The sequence below is a fragment of the Aythya marila genome (genome assembly GCF_965140915.1).
Source record: "Aythya marila genome assembly, chromosome: 3".
Taxonomy (NCBI): domain Eukaryota; kingdom Metazoa; phylum Chordata; class Aves; order Anseriformes; family Anatidae; genus Aythya; species Aythya marila.
In genome coordinates, this window is record NC_139044.1 from 96,780,683 (window position 1) to 96,800,329 (window position 19,647).

Below are 19,647 nucleotides of genomic sequence, written 5' to 3' on the forward strand. Positions count from 1 at the left end.
AAAGGCTTTTGAACTTGAAAACACTGTATTCTGTTTGCTAATACTGAATAGCATTTGTTTAATACAGCAAATATTCTTTATTGTTGTTTTTTTTTTTTGTTGTTGTTGTTTTTTTTTTTGTTTTGTTTTGTTTTGTTTTGTTTTTCCCCAAAGAAGCCAACATAATTCTGTCATTGCAATGAGACAGCAATGCCAACTTTTACCTAACATTCAGGAAAACATTATATGACAGGTCAGCACCCTAGAAGTTTAGTATATTTTTCTCTGTATAGACAAACTCTGATATAATAATAATAAAAAATCAACCTCAAGAATACCTACATCCTGCTACTGACTTTTCTGAACATCAGCCCAAGAGCTGCCTGCTTTGGTAACATCCAGAAGGTGAAACTCAACTTCAGGAAAAAATAAGATTCATTTCACTGATCTCCCAATGGCTAAAAAATGTGGTGTGGCTACTTAGTATGTGGTGCTGCAGTCTAATTTTACCATCACTAATAAGGAAAGTTATCTCCCCTTTATATGTAGTAGATCTTTATCTGTAATTGTATTCCTGCAGCCCTTTATCTGAGAATTTCCAAACTGTAACAGTACTTTATGAACTGACTAAATTGTATTAAACAGATTTTACAATGCCCAGAATGAACAAGAGAAACTAAATGGATCGTCATGTTATAAATCATTATTTCAAGCAAAAATAGGAATTGACTTCAGCAGTCCTCATTGTCTATCTTACACTGTAATCATCAGACACTAGCTCTAACAAAAACCACAAACAAGCCACAAAGCATTTTGATGAGGGCAACATGTGCCTAAAACTATGTTTAATTATTCTTAATATTTAATTATAGTGTTGTAATTATGGTGACTGAAATGCAGTTCTAAAGCACTAGGATGTTATCTTATTTTTTTTATGTTTTTCTGTGGCCTCCCTTTTGTACCTGAAACATCCCAAACAGAAAATTTACTTTTTTTTTTTTACGGGACTGGAAGGGGAGAATGTTGAAAGCAATTGTATTCAATTTTTAGGTTTCCTTGGAGTCAGTTTTATTTTTATGGTTTCATGCAACATAAGAAGAACTGATCAGGCCGCAGCTGGTCAAAGTCAGCAAAAATGAATGAAACGCCCTCTATATTTGAAATGTCTGCTGTGACCAAGATAATGTTGGTTGAACTTGGCTTTCCAAAACTTGAAAGACATGTAAACGGCATAGTGAGCATATGAAAGGGAGTTCAGCTATAGAATAGATAACCTTCATATTGAGGAAAAGGATGTTATTTCATGTTTTTGAAAGCATTCAGTAGGAGATTGGCTTGATTTATTGATTTATTTTTTTTTTCCCTTTCACTATATGGTGTTGTGTTATATTATCTACTCTCAAATCATTATTTGTTCTTCTAGAGGTTAATAGTGATGAAGATATCAGTCTAGTGGCAGAACACACATACATTTCAACATCCTATATTCACCATAAGTTAATATCTTTTAACACTGGAATAATTCTGTAATAATATTTTAACAGAACTGAGTCCTAATATGTATGTATCATGAAGTCATAGCACTTGTATGTATGTGTATTCCACATTGCAACTGTGGTGATTTTATATGTGACAGATATGTAGGCAATATGTTCACTATGTAATATGGTGGTGCTTTAAATTATAAAAGCTGCACAGTGTCAAGAAGTTTATAAATTTGCTTCCAGCCACTAGTTTAAGCTTAATATAAGTTTAAATAAATATCAGATTAAAAAAAAAAAATAAAGACAAGGAGCAAAAATGTAACCTACTATAAAGTAATTTCTGTAAATATATATATTTAAAAAATAAGGTTTCCAGTGATTTTTCAATGTTTATGGCAAAAACACTGTTTTATATGTCAGCTTGTTTGTACCTGGGTTTCTTATGCTGTTCTCCCATGAAAACCTAAAACTGAACAGACAGTTTAAATAGAGATCTGTTAATTATTTTAATGGCAAAAATATGCTGTGCTATTATATATTTATATGCCCTTATATATTTACATTCACAGCTCAGTTAAAATATGGAAAGGATTGCTTTAACTGCTAGTACTTTAAAACTTCAATATTTTCTTTATCAATCTCTTAAGGTTCTTCAGGGCAAAGCCCTTTATTGGTTGCTTTAAGTGGAAATCATACTGGACAAATGAACTTTACAAGCAAAATGAATCAGCTGTATCTTCGCTGGTCAACTGATCATGCAACCAGTAAGAAAGGGTTCAAGATCCGTTACTCAGGTAACTATTAATGATTTCCAGTATGATTAAATCATACTTTGTGGATTACATATACTATTTATCATCAAATTAAGACTTGTAATATGATGTCTGTTTCTCTGATTATAATACTTCATTATAAAGTATATTTTGATGATGCGTAATCATCCTGTTGTAAATTCAACACAAGTGCAGAACTTGAACTCTCTATTTTCTCTGATCTCAAAGATCTCCAGAATAATATTTCCCCAATGAATACTTTTGTCTGCAACCTGCTATCTTGTCTTATCAGACCTGGAGCAAGGCCTTTGAGTGATAACCCTTAGATTCACACAGAAGTACTCAAGAGTCAGAATATCTGACGCAAAAATGGTATGCTCCAACTGCAATTCATCACACAATTATTAGGCTTATAATTTCCTTAAGTTGCAGTTAATTTTACAACTCTTATTACTATGCTTGTCATGTACAAATAAATGGAAAAACAGGAAAAAAGTCCTTCAGTTCTTGAACAGGCAGCATATGAATCTGTTATTGCAATGATATGAAAATATGTAAACAGTCTGTCTAAATAATGTCCTTCTTAGAATTGCATCTCTTCCTAAAAACAAAACAACAACAAAAATCAGTTATCAATATTGCAATACTGGATTATACACTACATATAGAGGTATTGGTTCTTACTCTGCTTGCAGCCTCTTTAATATGTTGTCACACATACCCCTTCAGATACAATGCTCCTAAGAGACTTGGCATAAGGATCACTTACATGTTGTAAATAGAGAGAGAAGTGATAATTACTCTGTCTGTTGGTAACATTTGCTTTTTCTGTGTTTGGACTTGATTAACAACGTGTGAATGCATGAGTGTTAATTTTGGTGGCAAAAATTATCAGTATAAATTAAGTAGAAAAAAGAATACTGAGGATATTTCAGAAGAATGTTTTACCAAGCATCATATATATCCCATTTAGGAATGGTAAACAAATGCTAAGTGACATGACACTTAGGGAGATGATTTGCACTGAGCTTTCTCCTTTCTTGTACCATCCATGCAATTGCTGCCTAATCTCTGGAAAATTTCTCAGGCTACTGAAAAAGATAAGGGTTAAATTCAAGTACTCAGAACAATGACATGATTATGGTTTGAGAGCTATGAGCAGTTAGTAAATGAAAGAAAAAAAAAAAAAAAAAAAAACAAGATGTGTTAGTGAAAGCATTATCTCTACCTTTCAAGTAGTATTTGGAGTATTACCAAAGACAAACTAAAACCTGAGGATGGGAAAAAGAGTGTTGTTTTCTAGCATACTGGAGATTCAGTTAGCTTTTCATAAGGAAAGGGCAATTGCAGGACTTAAGAGATGAATTGAAAGTGTGGGAAAAATGAACAAAGAGAATCTGTCACAAGATAACTGTCTGATAGGTGACAGTGAAGGGAGTGGGCCTTCTACATGTATCTTGAATTTGCAGTGAGGAAGCAACATCAGGGTTGCAAGAGTAGAGATCATGTAGAGAATTTATTTGATAAATACCAAATTATTTAGGTGACTGATTTTTGAGGAATAATAAAGTATTTTACACCTTTGCATGTACACAAAACATGTTTTACTAGGCTCAATTCATCAGTTGTTACAACACTAGCAGCAACTATTTGGGACTATATACTATTACATATCTTGAGAGAGAGATGTAATCCTTATGGCTATGTTTTAGGAACAAACAGCTGTTTTGCTTTTTCTGCCTCACTATCAGCCAATGCCTGCATTTTTCTGTAAAATTCTGTATGTTTTACATGAGATTCAATGGAAATAATCAGCATGAAAGAAGAGTAACAGTGAGCGGCAGCATAAACAATTGGATTTGAATCTTAATGAGGGAAGGCAACATCATGAGAGTAGGAAAAATACAAGATCCCAAAAAGGCTATTGATACCATGGCAGCTGTGACTGAGCCAGCAGGCTTCCTCATAATGAAGAACCTATTGAAATGAGTTACTGCCCTCCCACAACCCTCCCCTTCTTCTCCAGCTATGCCTGTGCACAAAATTTTGCAAATTGTAGTTTTGTTACAAATAGATTTCATTTGTAGGTACAAATTTTCTTCATTTTTTAAAAAGTGCTAGAAGCTTTCAGAGAAATACTATTTCCTTTAGTGTACAACCTTACATGTTGACGCTATTTGTCTGAAGTTATGTGCATGTTTTCTATCTAGTGGTTTCCCCGCCCCCCACCCCCCCCCCCCTTTTTTTTTTTTTTTTTCCCTAAGTACTAGTATAAAAGAGCAAAGGCATTATAGCAGAGACACATTCTTTTACTGGTTTTGACACATTATGGAGGCACTAGCATAACCTTACTCTAAGTAATACTTTTCCTAATTGCAATAACTCATAGATACAAAATGATCTCTTTCCTAATCTAGTGAGTATTTGTATAGCATAATAAGAGAGGATTTTTTTCTTCTGCTGCTTGAACTTGACTTTCTAGTGCAGTGTGGTTCCACCAAACCTTCTGTTCACTACAGATGGATCTCTGAATTCAGAAAGAGGAACTTCCTGAACCCAGGCTAGGAAACTCAGTAAGAGATGAATCTGTGCAATTGCTGTGACAGATACCTGTGTAACCTTTGGCTTTGTTTTTCTTCAGTAGTTTATAACTCCACATGATCATCCCTACTTAAGCAAGCTAGCACAAGCAATGTAAATAAAAGAGAGATTTTTTATTTTTTTTTTTATGTTGTGATAAAAGGAATGAAATTGCACTACAGCTGTAATTCCTATACTTCTGCACAGTACTTGGCACACCTGCCAGAGACATACTGATTTGAGAAGCAGAGGGGTGCGTAACTTGCTACTTTGAAAGTTTACATTGTCTCTGTAACATCTACAGGCTTTTGTTTAACTTTTGATTGTCCTTCAGGAGTAAATAAGGCAAGTGGTTACTTAGTTAATCTGTAATTGGTGGCCAATATATATTAAAAACCCACCATGTGCATCTTTTTTATCTTTATTCTGCTCTTGTAACTTCAACTGTTATTGCAAGAAGCTGAATTCTTCACCACTGGTTTAATTTGTTTTTAATATTTGTACCTGTGCAGTTTCAACAAGTGTCAATTGTTTCTATTTCCTCTCCATTTCACTTTAAAAGCAAAGACTCTTGATTCATTTGGTTTTGTCTTTACAATTTCCAGTAAGCTTTTAGAGCTGACAGAGGATTTGTATGAAGAAGTTCATCAGTTAGTTTCTTCTATGGTTTCTAAAATTTTAGGTGGTGATTTACTTTGTAGTAAATGCAGCAGGAAAGTCACATAATGAAGGTTTATATGCTACTTTTAATCAAGAGCAATGCAAACAGAATTATTTATAAATGTTGAACAAGCAGTAAGAAAACATACTATAAATAGCAGGTTATTTAAACAGACGTTTTATTTTTGAAGAACCAGGCATTCACAATTTTACCACTAAAGAAGGAATAGGTTTTTGGAAATTTACTTTGGTGTTTTCATACTGTTTACACATTGGATGACATTAGACAAAACACAAGAGAAAAGGAATGGCAGTCTGACCCTTTTTTGTTGTTTAGTGGAGTATCGTTCTCCTTTTTGATTTTGTACATTTTTAAGTGAAAAGCAATATATGGAATTGATGGTCTGTTAATCAAGGAACTATTTTAGTAATCAGAAGAGGTTTGTCCAGTTTTCATGTGTGACCTTACCTAATCATTTAAGCCTATGTCTGATTTTTTATCTATAAAGTGAAAATGTCTAAAATGATAGTAAAATGATAGTAAACCTCTGCCTGTTGGATATTTAAAGAATAACAGCACTAAAGCAAGATCCCCTGGTAATACAATGATATTGACAAACTTCCAAAAGGAGAAAGTTAGAAGGAAACAGTCATGTAAACTGTGACTTTTATCTGTCAACAAAAAATGTAGGGTATAAGCTAAAGAAAGACAACAGGGGACTTGGCTTTTTGTTTATTTATAATTTCAGACATCGGACAGTATTTAACTGATTATAAGTTTGTTCAAGTTATTGAACTAATGATCAAAGATGCTGCTGGGAAATTAAGTCTGTCGCTGGAATAAATTTTTGGGTTGATGCCACGTTATTAACTACAAGACTGAGATTTACAAAATCATCTTGGGGGCATCCAATTTCAACTTTTTTTTTTTTTTTTTTTTTTTTTAATTTGGAATTCAGAATTTTTAAATTTAGCATCCCTGAGTCGAAGTGCCTCAAACAGTTTAGAAAAAAAATCAGCAGAAATGTCTAAATGTTCCAGCTCTTCAGAGAGTATGTTTTTTGAAAGGAAGAATATGGTCCTGCAGATTCAAAATCAGTGTTTATCTGTGCTGCTGTCTACACACCAGCTGAGTAGTGATGAGTGATTCAGCCAGGCAGTTATTTCCCTGTTGGTGTTCAGTTACAAGTGACAAATGGACGTTGTGATTATAAGTGAGCTGTAAATATTTTGTATGTTGCCTTGCAAAAAAAATTGCTGCTTAAGAGGCCTTGAAAGAATGGTGATGCTATGTCATTTAGAAAAGTAAATTAAATTTGTAAATGTAAAGCTACTTCAAGTCAATGGAGCAGCTACTCTGTAGTTTATCACTTTTTGTGGTAAAAAAAATAAATAGAATTGTCATTCCTAGATGAGGGCAATCCTATGTCACTGCACCTATATCAGCAAAACCTGAACAGATCCAGAACAGATTCCCTCTCAGAAACTGGCTGAGAGGAAAAACAGCATTTTATCCTAGTGGTCCTTGAAACAAGGCTGCAATATTTTATGAATACTCTGCAGAGATTCTTGCTTAAGCCCAGAATTTTAACTCAGCTAATGATGGTTGTACATTTCAGTCTGCCTTTCATGAACCCATGCTGACTGGGCCTGATATCCTGGTGGTCCCACATACATTGTGTGATTGCATTCAAGATGACCTGTTCCATCACCTTCCCTAGCAATGAGGTCAGGTTGACAGGCCTGTAGTTCCCTGGTTCCTCCTTACGACCTTTCTTAGAGATGGGCATCACCAGTCATCTGGGACTTCTCTAGGTGACCGTGACTACTGATAGATTATGGTAAATGGCCCAGCAATCACATTTGCCAACTCCTTCAGCACCCTTGTGTAGATCCCATCTGGCCCCGTGGACTTGTGACAGTCCAGGTGGAGCATCAGGTCTCTAATTGTTACCACCTGAACCATGGGGGGTTTGGGTTCTTCTGCTCTTCATCTCAGACTTACAGGTTGGGTGACTGGGTGACTTATCCAAGGATAAGTGGTCTGGCTAGTAAAGACAGATGTAAAGAAGGCATTAAGAACCTCAGCCTTTTCCTCATCCTCTGTATTCGTTTTCCCCCTGTCTCCAGTAAAGGATGGAGATTCTCTTTGGCCTTCCTCTTGCCATTAATATATTTATAAAAACAAATTTATCATATTTGAAGTAGATTGTCTACTGAGTTGGAGTGATTTGCTGAACAAACTGTATGTTTCCTAATTGCGACTTCCTCATGTCCAAGAGCATAAACTTAAAAAAATATGTTTGGGAGCTTCAGAATATTTGTGTGTAAACAAGTCTAAACCTGCAGTTAGGATTCCAAAATTAACGTAAAGCATTCTGCACTAATTTTAATGGCATTCAGTTTGCATATGTCATAAGAAATGTGAACATTGCAAAACTCTTTGTGTTTTTAATTTATTTTTATTACTTATTTGTCATTTAGCTCCCTATTGCAGTTTAAATCCTATCTTGAGGAATGGTGGAATTGTAAATAAAACAGGTGGTCCTGCTGGAAGTAAAGTTCATTACTACTGCAAACCTGGGTACAGAATGATTGGTCAAAATAATGCAACATGTAGGCGTCACCAAAATGGCATGTATCAATGGGATTCTCCTGTGCCAATCTGCCGAGGTAAGATATTTTCTTGTGGAGTATGTTCCTATAATTTCATTGTAAATATTCTATGAAACAAAGATTCAGCCCTGTAAATACTTCACTACGTGCCAAGAGACACACTGACATCATGAATTTATCCAAATACCTATTGACTTGCATTCTGAAGGTGTACAGAACTGAGGTATTAAGAACTAGATCAATCCAATCAGATACAAACAAAATGAAAAATACATTGTTAGTTTGTTGTTGTTGTTGTTGTTGTTTGTTTCTTTGGGTAAAAATACATACAGTACACAGCTCATCATATCATTGTTATAACAGAACAGGTTGTATACAAATTCAGTAGTTATCAGGCATTGATTTGATTATTTTAGAAAATACTCAGTAGTTCTTTAAAGACAGCATCTGTAGCTTCTTCTTTACTTATTTATTTATTCTGTGTAAGCTGGGTCTACCTCTGCTTTTTCCAGGCATCTGTTAAAAGTAGTTAACATACGTCAAAAATTTACATTTTTATTTTATTTTTTTTAACAAAGAGGAGTAACATAAAGTTATATGAAGCAGATAAGCACAGATGTAGGAGATAAAGGATGCAATTCTGTTCAAGATTAAGATGAAATGTAACCATCTCTATATGAATTCAAGTTTTGATTTGCTTAAACACAGAAGTCTAGTGTCATTTGAGGTGTCCTGAGTTATTTTACCTGTCCTCCAGCTACCAGTCCAGAAACACAGCAGGAGCTTGTGTTATATCCACTAAACCTGTCAGATGTCTTGAGGCCTAAGAATATCTCAAGTAGCAGTATACGATGGAAAAAGGAAAAAAAGTCTTGTTGAAGTTAATCTAGTTAAGAGTGTCAGAAACTTTGGGTGTTATTCTGCTAGCCTAGCCAATATGTGCCTTTTTTTAGTAGACATTGAAATTTTGGCACCTAACTTTGGAGCTCAGATACTTTCAGTATATGAGGACAAAGTTCTGTGTGTGCTGTTTAGGCTGGAGGGGTTGAGACTGTAAGCTTTAGGACCCCGTGTCATACTTTTCTCCAGAATTAAAGACCTCATGATTCCTCAGCTGTCAACAATTATACACAATTTTGCCCCATTACCTTTCTACTGCTTATCCACCAAGATGATGGAATATATTTTTTTCAATAAACTGAAATTAAAAATATTGTTCTAAATTTATTATCTGATATCAAAATACATGCATCCTCACTGAAAACTAATTGAAATTTCACATTTAGTCCAGCTCATGGATTCCATAGTTGGATGTTTCCAAATAATATGCCTTCTATTAAGTCTGAGATTTCTGTAAAACCAATCCTGCAGGGTTATATTTGTAATTAAATATCATGGCTATGTCAGAACTGATGTTTGAAATCAAATTTCATTGTATTCATTATGAAAAAAATTGGAGTTCTCTTTTGCATATGTAAACAACAATAGGAATTTTCATATGAACACATCTCTAATATGGGTTAATCTGGTGGGGTCAAACGGTGGTTTCCAATGCTGAACTTATCAAGTTCCGATGCATGTAATAATTTCCTGGACAGTATACAAAGTACTTGACTCCTATCTTGGAAATTAGACCATATTGTTATTACCTTTACTCTGATTAGTTGAAGCAAAAGAGAATCATGAGTTATGCTACAATCAAAATATTTATAAAGAAAATAGCAATTCTTATACAATACCTCACATTTATAATATAGCCTCACATTCTCACTGGGTTGTTATTCTTAGTTTTGAAACTGGCATTTTCTAGAGTGGGCTCATGGCTTCATATTTATAATATTTATTTATTTTATATATTTATTTCTATGCACATTCACACAAACAGTTTTGGCTCCAAAGCTCACCAACAGAAAGTATAAAATTATCAATAAGATTCTCTTTTCAGTTATCTACTAAAAGTCATTGCTTTTTTTGTAATTTGCCCAGCTGACTTTAAAAAAAAAAAAAAAAAAAAAAAAAAAAAAAAAAAAAGATGATATATGGTATATTAAGAGAATGTAATAAGAGAATATAATTTTCTGCTGAGAGAAAATTATATAGAGCCCGGTCATCATCCTGGCAACCACATGTCATCTTAGTCACTGGTTAGCTCATGGCCAGATCGCTCTGCTAGGGGAGAGTAGGAAAAGAAGGATCAGAGATGAACTAGATAATATGAGAAAATAAGAGAAAAGACTGACAAGAAGAGCAGTTAAAATCAAAATTGAAAGCAATAAAGTGTTTTCAGGGTCAATATGGAATAGGAGTGCAGGTATCAGGGGACTGAGATATGGCATCAGTGAGAATGTAATGGGGTGGCCATGTTCCTCTGAGAAACACAATGAAATACCCCTGTAAATTCCAGCTATTCTTCGTGTATGAGGCTCAGCCTTTGGCATTACTCTTCCTGATTTTCTCCAACTTATTCTTAAAATAGATAAAAGTAATTCAGAGTCTTGAAGAATGCTCAGATGCACCAGTTGAGAAGAAAACAGTCTCCCTAGTAGGTTTGCAAAAGAAAATTTGGGGTACTTATTTTAAGGAAGAAATTCTTTTGTCTGGATCCAGGGTAGTTATAAAGGGTTCAAACCTATGACAGGGTCATGATAAAAATATAGATGACGCTAACATTTCCTTCTTAAAATCCACATTCCAAGTGGTGTCTTTATTAATACATCTGTGCTTTCTGAAGTAGATAAAATCATACTATTGAGCTAGAGATCCTTGTACTTTTTGCTGTGCAAACCCAAGGTTATTCAGGAACTGCAGCTGGGTTCCATGTCTGTCCTGGGGTAGACAAGTTGTGACATTTTTTAGGGAGCTGGCTTGAAAACATCTATTTGCAATTTTCCCAAGAGCCATGAATTTGGAACAACCTGATCTTTCATAAAATTAGCTATTTTTTTTGGTGTTTGAGTGTAGAATTAAACTTACCTTTGATAAATGTTATTATGTCCCTCTTAGAACCATTGACTTAAAATAAAAAGGTGAGGCAATTAGCACTATTTAAGAGTTCCAAATCCCAGTTTCCTCTTAAAATGTATTCTAAACCTATTACCATATTTCAAAATATAAAACAGTAAAAGAGGAGTAGTACTTCAGACTGAAAAATTAGAAATTTGAGGGGAAACCTGGTAATGATCTTCTAATACACTTAAAGTAGCTCAAAAGAAGAATGAAAAAAAACAAAACAAAACAAAACAAAACAATGTTCTTTGTAGATAGAGAAATTACAACTAAATTTACTTCAAAATGATCTTAAGTTAGACTTTTTTTCCCCCCTCTCAGAGGGAGGATAAACACTGGAATAGATTGCCCATGGAGAGCGTACAATTTGTGTCATTGGAGGCTTTTCAGGAACAAATTAGATGAACCTTGGTCAAGTATAATTTTAGCTTGTAGTATGGAAATAGACTGGATAACCATTCATAACCTTGTTTACACCCACAGCCCTAAACAATACAGAGCCCTGTTTTCATTTTCGTTGTTAGTTCTACATGCATTCAAGTCTGAGAACTAGGATTTCTGTGGCGTGGCTCTCCCTAATGTTTCTGATTGAGTATCATAGACATAAGCCACTCAGCATTTCTTTTATTATGAATCCTACTTTTAGGGATTTCTCTATTGCTGCTTTTATTTTATAGGGAATTTAAATACTTTAAATACTCTGTACAATGTGTCACTAAGTGAAAAATGCTTGTACGTTAAATTTAGGGATTTCTCAGTGTTTGGGAAAAAGCTCAGTGTCTGACTGTAATACTGTCTGTACTTCTTTTCTGTATGCAGTGAATTTGCATACTTTACATATGAATAATACATAATTATTTTAATTGTATAGACATGTATAGATATTTTAAAGGATTGATGTAAATTTTACATTTACTTTTTTTGTTAAGAAGCAAATTTCAGTAACACGTGGGACATGAAAGAACAACTAAAACTTCATCTCAGTTTCTAGGTAGGAAAAGGCTTTTCTGCTTGCACTGATTATCTGTTCTTTGGAAGAAGTATATTTTTCTGGTGTGCAAGATAATAGAGACAATTCAGGTTGAGTTATATATTTTTCACTCTGAAGGCATATCTCCCAGCTGGAACCCAGCAACCTCATCTAATCATTAACCTAAGAAGCATGTTGACAATTCCTCAAGCCAGATTTTCTGACACAGTTCTTTATCATTTTAGCAATTGTATGAGATGCTGGAACGCTGAATATGCTTAAACATGTGACAGTTCTAACTGTCCAAAGACTATACACAATTTCTGTCAGTTTCTTCAGATAACTTGACATTAAATATGAAAGTACTTGCCATTTAGTGAAACTGGATGTGCTGGCATGCTGCATGTGGATACAACTGTTCTTAAAGCCATTAGCTGCCTCAAGAAATTAGTAGCAGCTGAAATTTTTCTTTCTAGTCTTACTTTTCGGGGGAGAAGCAAACAACAAATAGACAGACTAACAGCAACAATTCCAGAATGCCAGACCTGCTTTTATGAGCAGTAGCTAAAACAGCAGCAGCAGGAACAACCTCACAATGTAGTAGTACAAGATTCAGCAGCAGCTGAGGAAAGAGGAGAGACAGTGGAAGTCTGAGATACAACACTAAGAATAGAAGTGGTAAAGAAATGTTACAAGAAAGCATAAATTATGAGGTGCCTTATTACATGAAACATATCAGACCCTGCACAACTGATAGACATACCTGGATGTGTCTTGGGTATTGTACATTTTTGATTCTTTAAACTATCTTGTATGCAAGAGCTATTCAATCTTGAACTTCTGTGATGGCTTCACAATGTCTGGTAGATCACCTCCACCATGCCACTCCTCCACCATTCCCCCTCCTCAAACAGCCAGGGGTGAAAATCAAACAAAAAAAGCTTGTGGATCAAGATAAGGATAGGGAAATTGCTCACCAATTACTGTCATGGGCAAAAGAGACTCAGCATAAAGGAGATTAATGTAACTGATTACCTATTAATAATAGTCTAGATCAGTGAGAACAAAAAACAAGCTAAAAACACCTTCTTCCCATCCACCCTCTTCTACATCCTCCCTCTGAGTAGTGCAGAGGAACAAGGAATGAAGTCTGCTGTCAGTCCCTAACGCTTTGTCTCCATTGTTCTTTCATGGTCACTCTCTGCCCCTGCTTCAGCTTGGAGTCCCTCCCACAGGATACAATCACAGGATCATAGAACAGTTTGGGTTGGAAGGGACCTCAAAGATTCCGACCCTCCTGCCATAGGCAGGGATGCAACCCACTAGATCAGGTTGCCCAGAGCCCCAACCAACCTGTTGGATATAGTAATATCTATCTAGTAATACTAAACAGACTTATGTTTTTTGGGGGAGGGTGGTTATTTGTTTGTTTGTTTGGTTTCAGATGACATAATCAATTATTTTTGTTTGCTCCACATAGACTGCTGAATTATTTTGTTACTTTATGCTTGCAGTATTCAGAAGGAACTAGAATATTGTCCATCTATATGTACAGATATATGCCTTCATGGATGTGTGGATAGACATATAGTTCTGACTTCTGGTTTTATAGAATTAAATGGATGCATGCTTAACACGGAGGTGGAGCTTTGGTATCAGAAAGAAGTCCTAAAAAGAAGTTGACAAAATAAGTTAATCTTAACTCAATTACATTGCACATCAAGCATTCAGACACATTGCCACAAGGCAGAAGAGAGTTGAGAGGTTTGCTGGGAGAGGCAGGGATGTACAGCAAAATTCTGGAGACACTGAAATATTTCACTAAGCATGACTGAAGTGGTGAATACATAGGCATTTTTATGAGGTAGTAAGAGTGACAGTTTAGCTCTCTGTCAATTCAGCATATAAATAAACATTTTATGAGTGTAAAATTCTTCTTACTTGACTGAGGCTGAGACATGAGTCAGTTCTAGTTGTAGGTAAAATATCGAACTGTTTATTGCTATTAAATTTGTTATTATTATATAAAATATTAAATTGGTTATTAGGGAAGTGGATGGAGCATTAAAACAGATGCAGCTCTACTGCCTGTTCTGAGAACATCAAAGTTGTGGTCACTCCTGTTATGGTCAGATTTTTATATGAAAGCAGGATGAAGGGGTTGGGGTTGTTCGCCCCAACAGGACAAGGGAGAAGAAATTCTTTACTATGAGTGTGGTGAGGAACTGGAACAGGATGCTCAGAGAAGCTGTGGATATCCGATCCCTGGAGGTGTTCAAGATCAGCTTGGATGGAGTCCTGGGCAACCTGATCTAGTGGGTGGCATCGCTGCCCATGGCAGAGGACTTGGAACTATCCAATGGTCATTTCACTTGGAAGGTCCCTTTAAGGTCCCTTTCAACCCAAGCCATTCTGTGATGATATGGTTCCATTATATGATTCTTTTCATTATGAAAATGAAGGGAGCTGAGATATCCGGCAAAAAGCAGACCTTGGAGACCTTTCCTAAAAGTGACTGAAATGGATATTTTTGTAATTATACTCCACAGTAAAAATGTATATTATGAGATACTGTTAAAATGAAGCATATTTCACTCTTTTAAAAATATATATATTAAAAAAAAAACACTAGATGCTACTTAGATCTCACTGATTGGACAACAAATTAAGTATAAGCTTGAAAGAGTAAGTGCTGGTCTGGAGAGAAATTCTGAGGACAACAAGTTAAAATAATTGGGAGTAGCAAAACAATTGTCAGTGAGACCTAATATCCATTTTGGAGACATGAGAATATTCAATATTGATCCTATTTGAAATAAGTAATTTACTTCATGGTATCTAAAACTAATGCATTTAAATTCAAATTATGTTTAAAATTCTTAAGTGAAGTAGTAAAATACATAAATTATTGTTTAAGTTATCTGAACAGCTCTTTACTGAAACTCTTTCTAATCTAGCATATTAGCAATATTTAGGTGATTTTCTCATCAGAGAAAAATGTTAAATTGATTTAAGTATTAAATATTGTTTTATATGTCTAGAGCAAACAAATATTAAGTTCCATTTACAGTTCAAGAATGAAACCCAAAGAGAATGGAAGCAGACTAATAGGAAGCATTTATGAAATTTCCAGTTCACTGTTTCTAGGACCCAGTCACCTTGGACACTTCCTTGATTTTTCCCTGAGACATACACCACTGCCCATAGTCTATGTTGAAATTTCTGTCAATGTTTAGGTTAAACAGCCAATAGTAATTGGATTAAACAAAATAATGGTTTATAAAATCTGTCTGTTAGATGAACTTCAAAATGTTTATCAATGTTTTAAATACTCTTATGCTTGTAGGAATGTTGTAAAAGTGGTAAATTCATTTCATTTGTTATGAACGGGCTATGTGAGAAAAAAAAAAAACACAACACAATATGAGACAACACCAATTCTTTATCTTTTCCTTTCCTTTCTTTCCAGCTGTATCTTGTGGTATTCCTGAATCTCCTGGGAATGGTTCAGTTATAGGTAATGAATTCACTTTGGGCAGTAGATTGATATATGAATGTAATGAGGGCTTCAAGCTAGAATCTAGTCAACAAGCAACAGCAGTATGTCAAGAAGATGGATTATGGAGCAACAAAGGGAGGCCACCTGTCTGCAAATGTAAGTAGGCATGTGTTTTACAAGCATATTCCCCTTAAACTGACTCAGAAAAATCGTCAGTAGTGGTGCTTAGGTTTTTACATATACATATCTGCTGAACTGATCATGCAGGAACATATAATCTTTTGTCATGTAGTAAAATAGAAGAGACCTATTCAATTTGTTTAGTAATAATAATATTTATCTTCAAAAAAAAAATCCAATTTAAAATCTTTACATAATTCAGTTTCATGTATTTTTTTCTTATTATGGATAATGTGCTTTTCACTGTCTTCACAGGATAAAGTTACCATCACCAACTGTAGTTTATTTTAATACAGTTTCTAAACTAATAGAAGAAAAAGCTATTTATTAAAATACTGCTAATGTAGATGACTAAGCAGAGTAAGAGTCCTTTAGTCTTGATTTTTGTCTCCCATCAGAACCAGCCAGTATAATGTGGGCTGCTTTACTATGTTACATGGCATCTTGCATGCATTGGGTTACCTCCATTTGTCTTTGTGCTAGGTCAAAACAATAACTAACTGACTGTGATTATGTGGCTTTAAATACTAATTAGAACATAATCTTAAAAGTATTAAATAACACTATAACACTATAACACTTACAATTTTGAGAGTTAGTTTAGAATCTAGAATCAAAAGTGTATGTATGTGCTTTCTAGATTCTGAATTTCAAAAACAATTCAGTTTTCCAAACAAGTAAAATTCAACTTATTTTTAAAGAAAGAGTAAAGTGGTGTGAATATGGCAATTGTGCAGTCATTGCTCTTCCTTCCTCCTCACACTTTTCCTCTGCTCCAATGCGGATCTTCTCCACAGGCTTCAGGATAGTCCTTCAGGATAAACCAGCTCCAGCATGGGTCCTCTACGGGCAGCAGTTCCTTTAGGAAATATCCACCTGTTCTGGGGTGGTATCCTCCATGGGCTGCAGGTGGACAGCCTGTTTCACCATGGTCTTCTCCATGGGCTGCTCAGCTCCTGTAACTGGAGCACTTCCTCCCTCTCTTTCTTCTCTGGCCTTTGTTTTCACACTGTTCTTTCTCACTTTTTTTTTTTTTTTTTTCCCTTCCATTTTTTCCCTTCTCTCTCCTTCTCTGCCCGTGAAATCTTTTGCCTTTTCTTAAAAATACTTTCCCAGAGGTACCATCAGATTTGCTGATGGGTTCAGCTATGTACTGTGGTGGGTTCAGTGTGGAGCCAGCTGGTATTGGCACAGAGCCTCTTCTCACAGAAGCCATTCCTACATCTCCACTGCTGCCAACACCTTGACCCCTACACCTAATACACTCAGACACCTCTTCTGTAAAGTTAACAGTCTTGCTGTGATTCATCCTCACTGTTTGTTCATTGTTTTAGTATTGGTGATTCTCATTACTGGTCCCTGGAGAATCTCTGGTTGATCTACATCTTGAAGGACAGTGCCTAAAACTGAACACAGCATTTCCGCATAAGTAGGATTATTTGAAACCAGATGTGATCACACACAAGCACGCTCTGCATTCAGAACCATGCACAGAGGGAAGGTAGTGCTCTCATGTATTGAAATGCGCTTCAGTATCTCAGAAAAAAAAAAGTCAGGATACAAAGAACATAACTTGAATGATTAATCAGTAGAAATGTCAACAATATTTTTTTGAGGAAAGAGGAAGTTTAAACTACCTTGCATTTAAAAATACTGAATTAATAGCAGTATATCTGCAATGCAAAAGGAGTAGCCAGTGTTTTTGAAAATATTGTGTTACACAGTGACACTCTGTAAACTGAGCTTAATTGCTATGTTTAGCACAACTTCCAATGTTACACATTTTGTTTAATATTTATAATATCTTAACAAAGTTTCTAAAAGTGCATTCAGTTTGAAAAAGTTTCCTATTGCATAGTAAAATGAGAAGTGATAAAGTACATAGACCTATATGGTAAACTTAATGTCAGTATTTTCAACATGGATCACTACTCAGAGATACGTGTCTGTTACTTTAGATTACTTACTTGCAAAGTGCTGAAAAACTTAGACAATCATCACAATAACCTGTTTATTTAGTCTCCAGACCTAGATAGAAACATCTCAGACTTGATGAGCAGAAACCTGGCACAGAAAGTTAAATGGTAAATAAATTATTTCATTTTATCCCCAGGTCTATTAAAATGAAGATTGAAATCAGTGCAGTTTATTTTGCAAAGTATCACTGATAATACAGTGCCTGAGGCAGATATTTGAAATTCCTTTATTTTCATTAAATGTATTTACACCAGGTTTCAGTCATGAGAAATAAGATTCATGCTAGTATGAATCACAAGCAAGACTAGTTCATGGTGAGATGAGTGTCAGAGCAAGACATAGATGAATCATGGATATTAAGTTATTGGATTTAATTACATGAAATACCAATCAAGAGATAGCTATTAGGAAAGCTTAACTGAATGGCATAAAAGTCACTTGCGTTGGGTATTGTACATGATGAAGGGAACTGGAGGTGTCTATCTATACAACCATTTAAAAAGCCATTGAAAGCCTTTCTCAGGCAATACTTTAAATCTGACCAATACTCTCATTAGATAGTGACAGTGTAATAGTAACTTCAGATATGAATACAGGACACCATGTAAAGTCTGCTAAAACTTTCTGCTGAAATCTTTAAATTAGTACATTGCTGTTGGTCAAGGAAGGGAGTGTGACCTGCAGTTCTAAAAACCATTCTGTTTAAAAGGTGTAGAAATATTTGAGAAATATTCAACTATTTGAATAAACAAGGAACTTCGGTCTCAAACTATAGATGAATACTGGTGTGTACATGATACTTCCTTTTTATGTTACTCTGTGCCACATGAAATGCCTCTAATACCTTTTAACCCAACTAGTATAATTTTATTAGTACTCAAATACAAAGGAAAGGATGCGTGGGTGTCGCGTTAAGGGGTGTAGCTGATTAACCGTTACGGGCCCGGTCAGATTCAGGATACTGAACCAGTCTGACATTCACCAAAAACACATTAACCGTCTGGGGGTCCAGTCAGACATTCACCATCAACGCATTAACGGCCTGGGGGTCTGCTCAGACATTCACCAAAAACGCATTAACCATCTGGGGGTCCGTTCGGACATTCACCAAAAATGCATTAACCGCCTGGGGGTCTGGTTAGATTCAGAACACTGAACTATCACGGATAACCACCCTCACCCTTGTTGCACTCAATGAGAGTTATCACAATGCAATCAAGTATAGTTTATTACAGCAACAGATAATCAGGTTCTTTTGGATTGCCGGCAATAGTGACTGTCTGCAAAAGCAAGTTAGTATGCATAAAATACACAGGTGTTATAGGTGTTGTAGGTGTTACAGGTGTTATAGATGTTTATAGATGTTACAGATGTTACAGAGGTTATAGGTGTTGCAGGTGTTACAGATGTTACAGGTGTTTACAGGTGTCACAGGTGTGCAGCCTAGAAATAAACGTGTTAAAAGGATCAAAGACTCTATAGAGATTTATAAGCAGGTATTCAGATCTCACCCAAAGGCGTCCCAATGGGGGGGGAAGAGAGGCTCAGCCTGTCGACTGATCCCAGGAGTCAGGAGGTCCTAAGGATGTTGTCCTCGGGATGGTATCTCCCCTGACGGTGGTATCTTCCCTAACATCCCCTCTCTTTTGAGCCAATTTATATTATTTTCTATCTTTTAGGTGGAGCTTGAGTGGCTCTAGTCAAGCATATCTTAGTTATGATTGGTGTAAAGTTTTCCCGTCTCCGTTTAAAGTAATAGGCTCCGAGGAATTCAGAGCACATGCTCAGTGAGGTGTGGTCGCACCTTGGAGGCGGGTAGCTTTTGGGATGGAGGTGTGTTTTGGTATTATAATGATATTATAATGAGCAAAAAGTACACTAGGGTACAGCATTTGTCAAAACATGACAGGTCTTTGGCTTAGG

At 35.5% G+C, this 19,647-nt stretch overlaps 1 protein-coding gene across 1 annotated transcript in view; it reads left to right on the forward strand.

The window, feature by feature from the left end:
* Positions 1–19,647, forward strand: part of CSMD1 (CUB and Sushi multiple domains 1) — a 1,184,580-nt gene that overhangs the window by 1,076,984 nt on the left and 87,949 nt on the right. Inside the window, exons 48-50 of the mRNA XM_082756691.1 lie at positions 2,111–2,257; positions 7,961–8,149; positions 15,538–15,723. Of these exons, the coding sequence (XP_082612817.1) occupies positions 2,111–2,257; positions 7,961–8,149; positions 15,538–15,723 (522 nt within the window). The remainder of the gene's footprint in view (positions 1–2,110; positions 2,258–7,960; positions 8,150–15,537; positions 15,724–19,647) is intronic.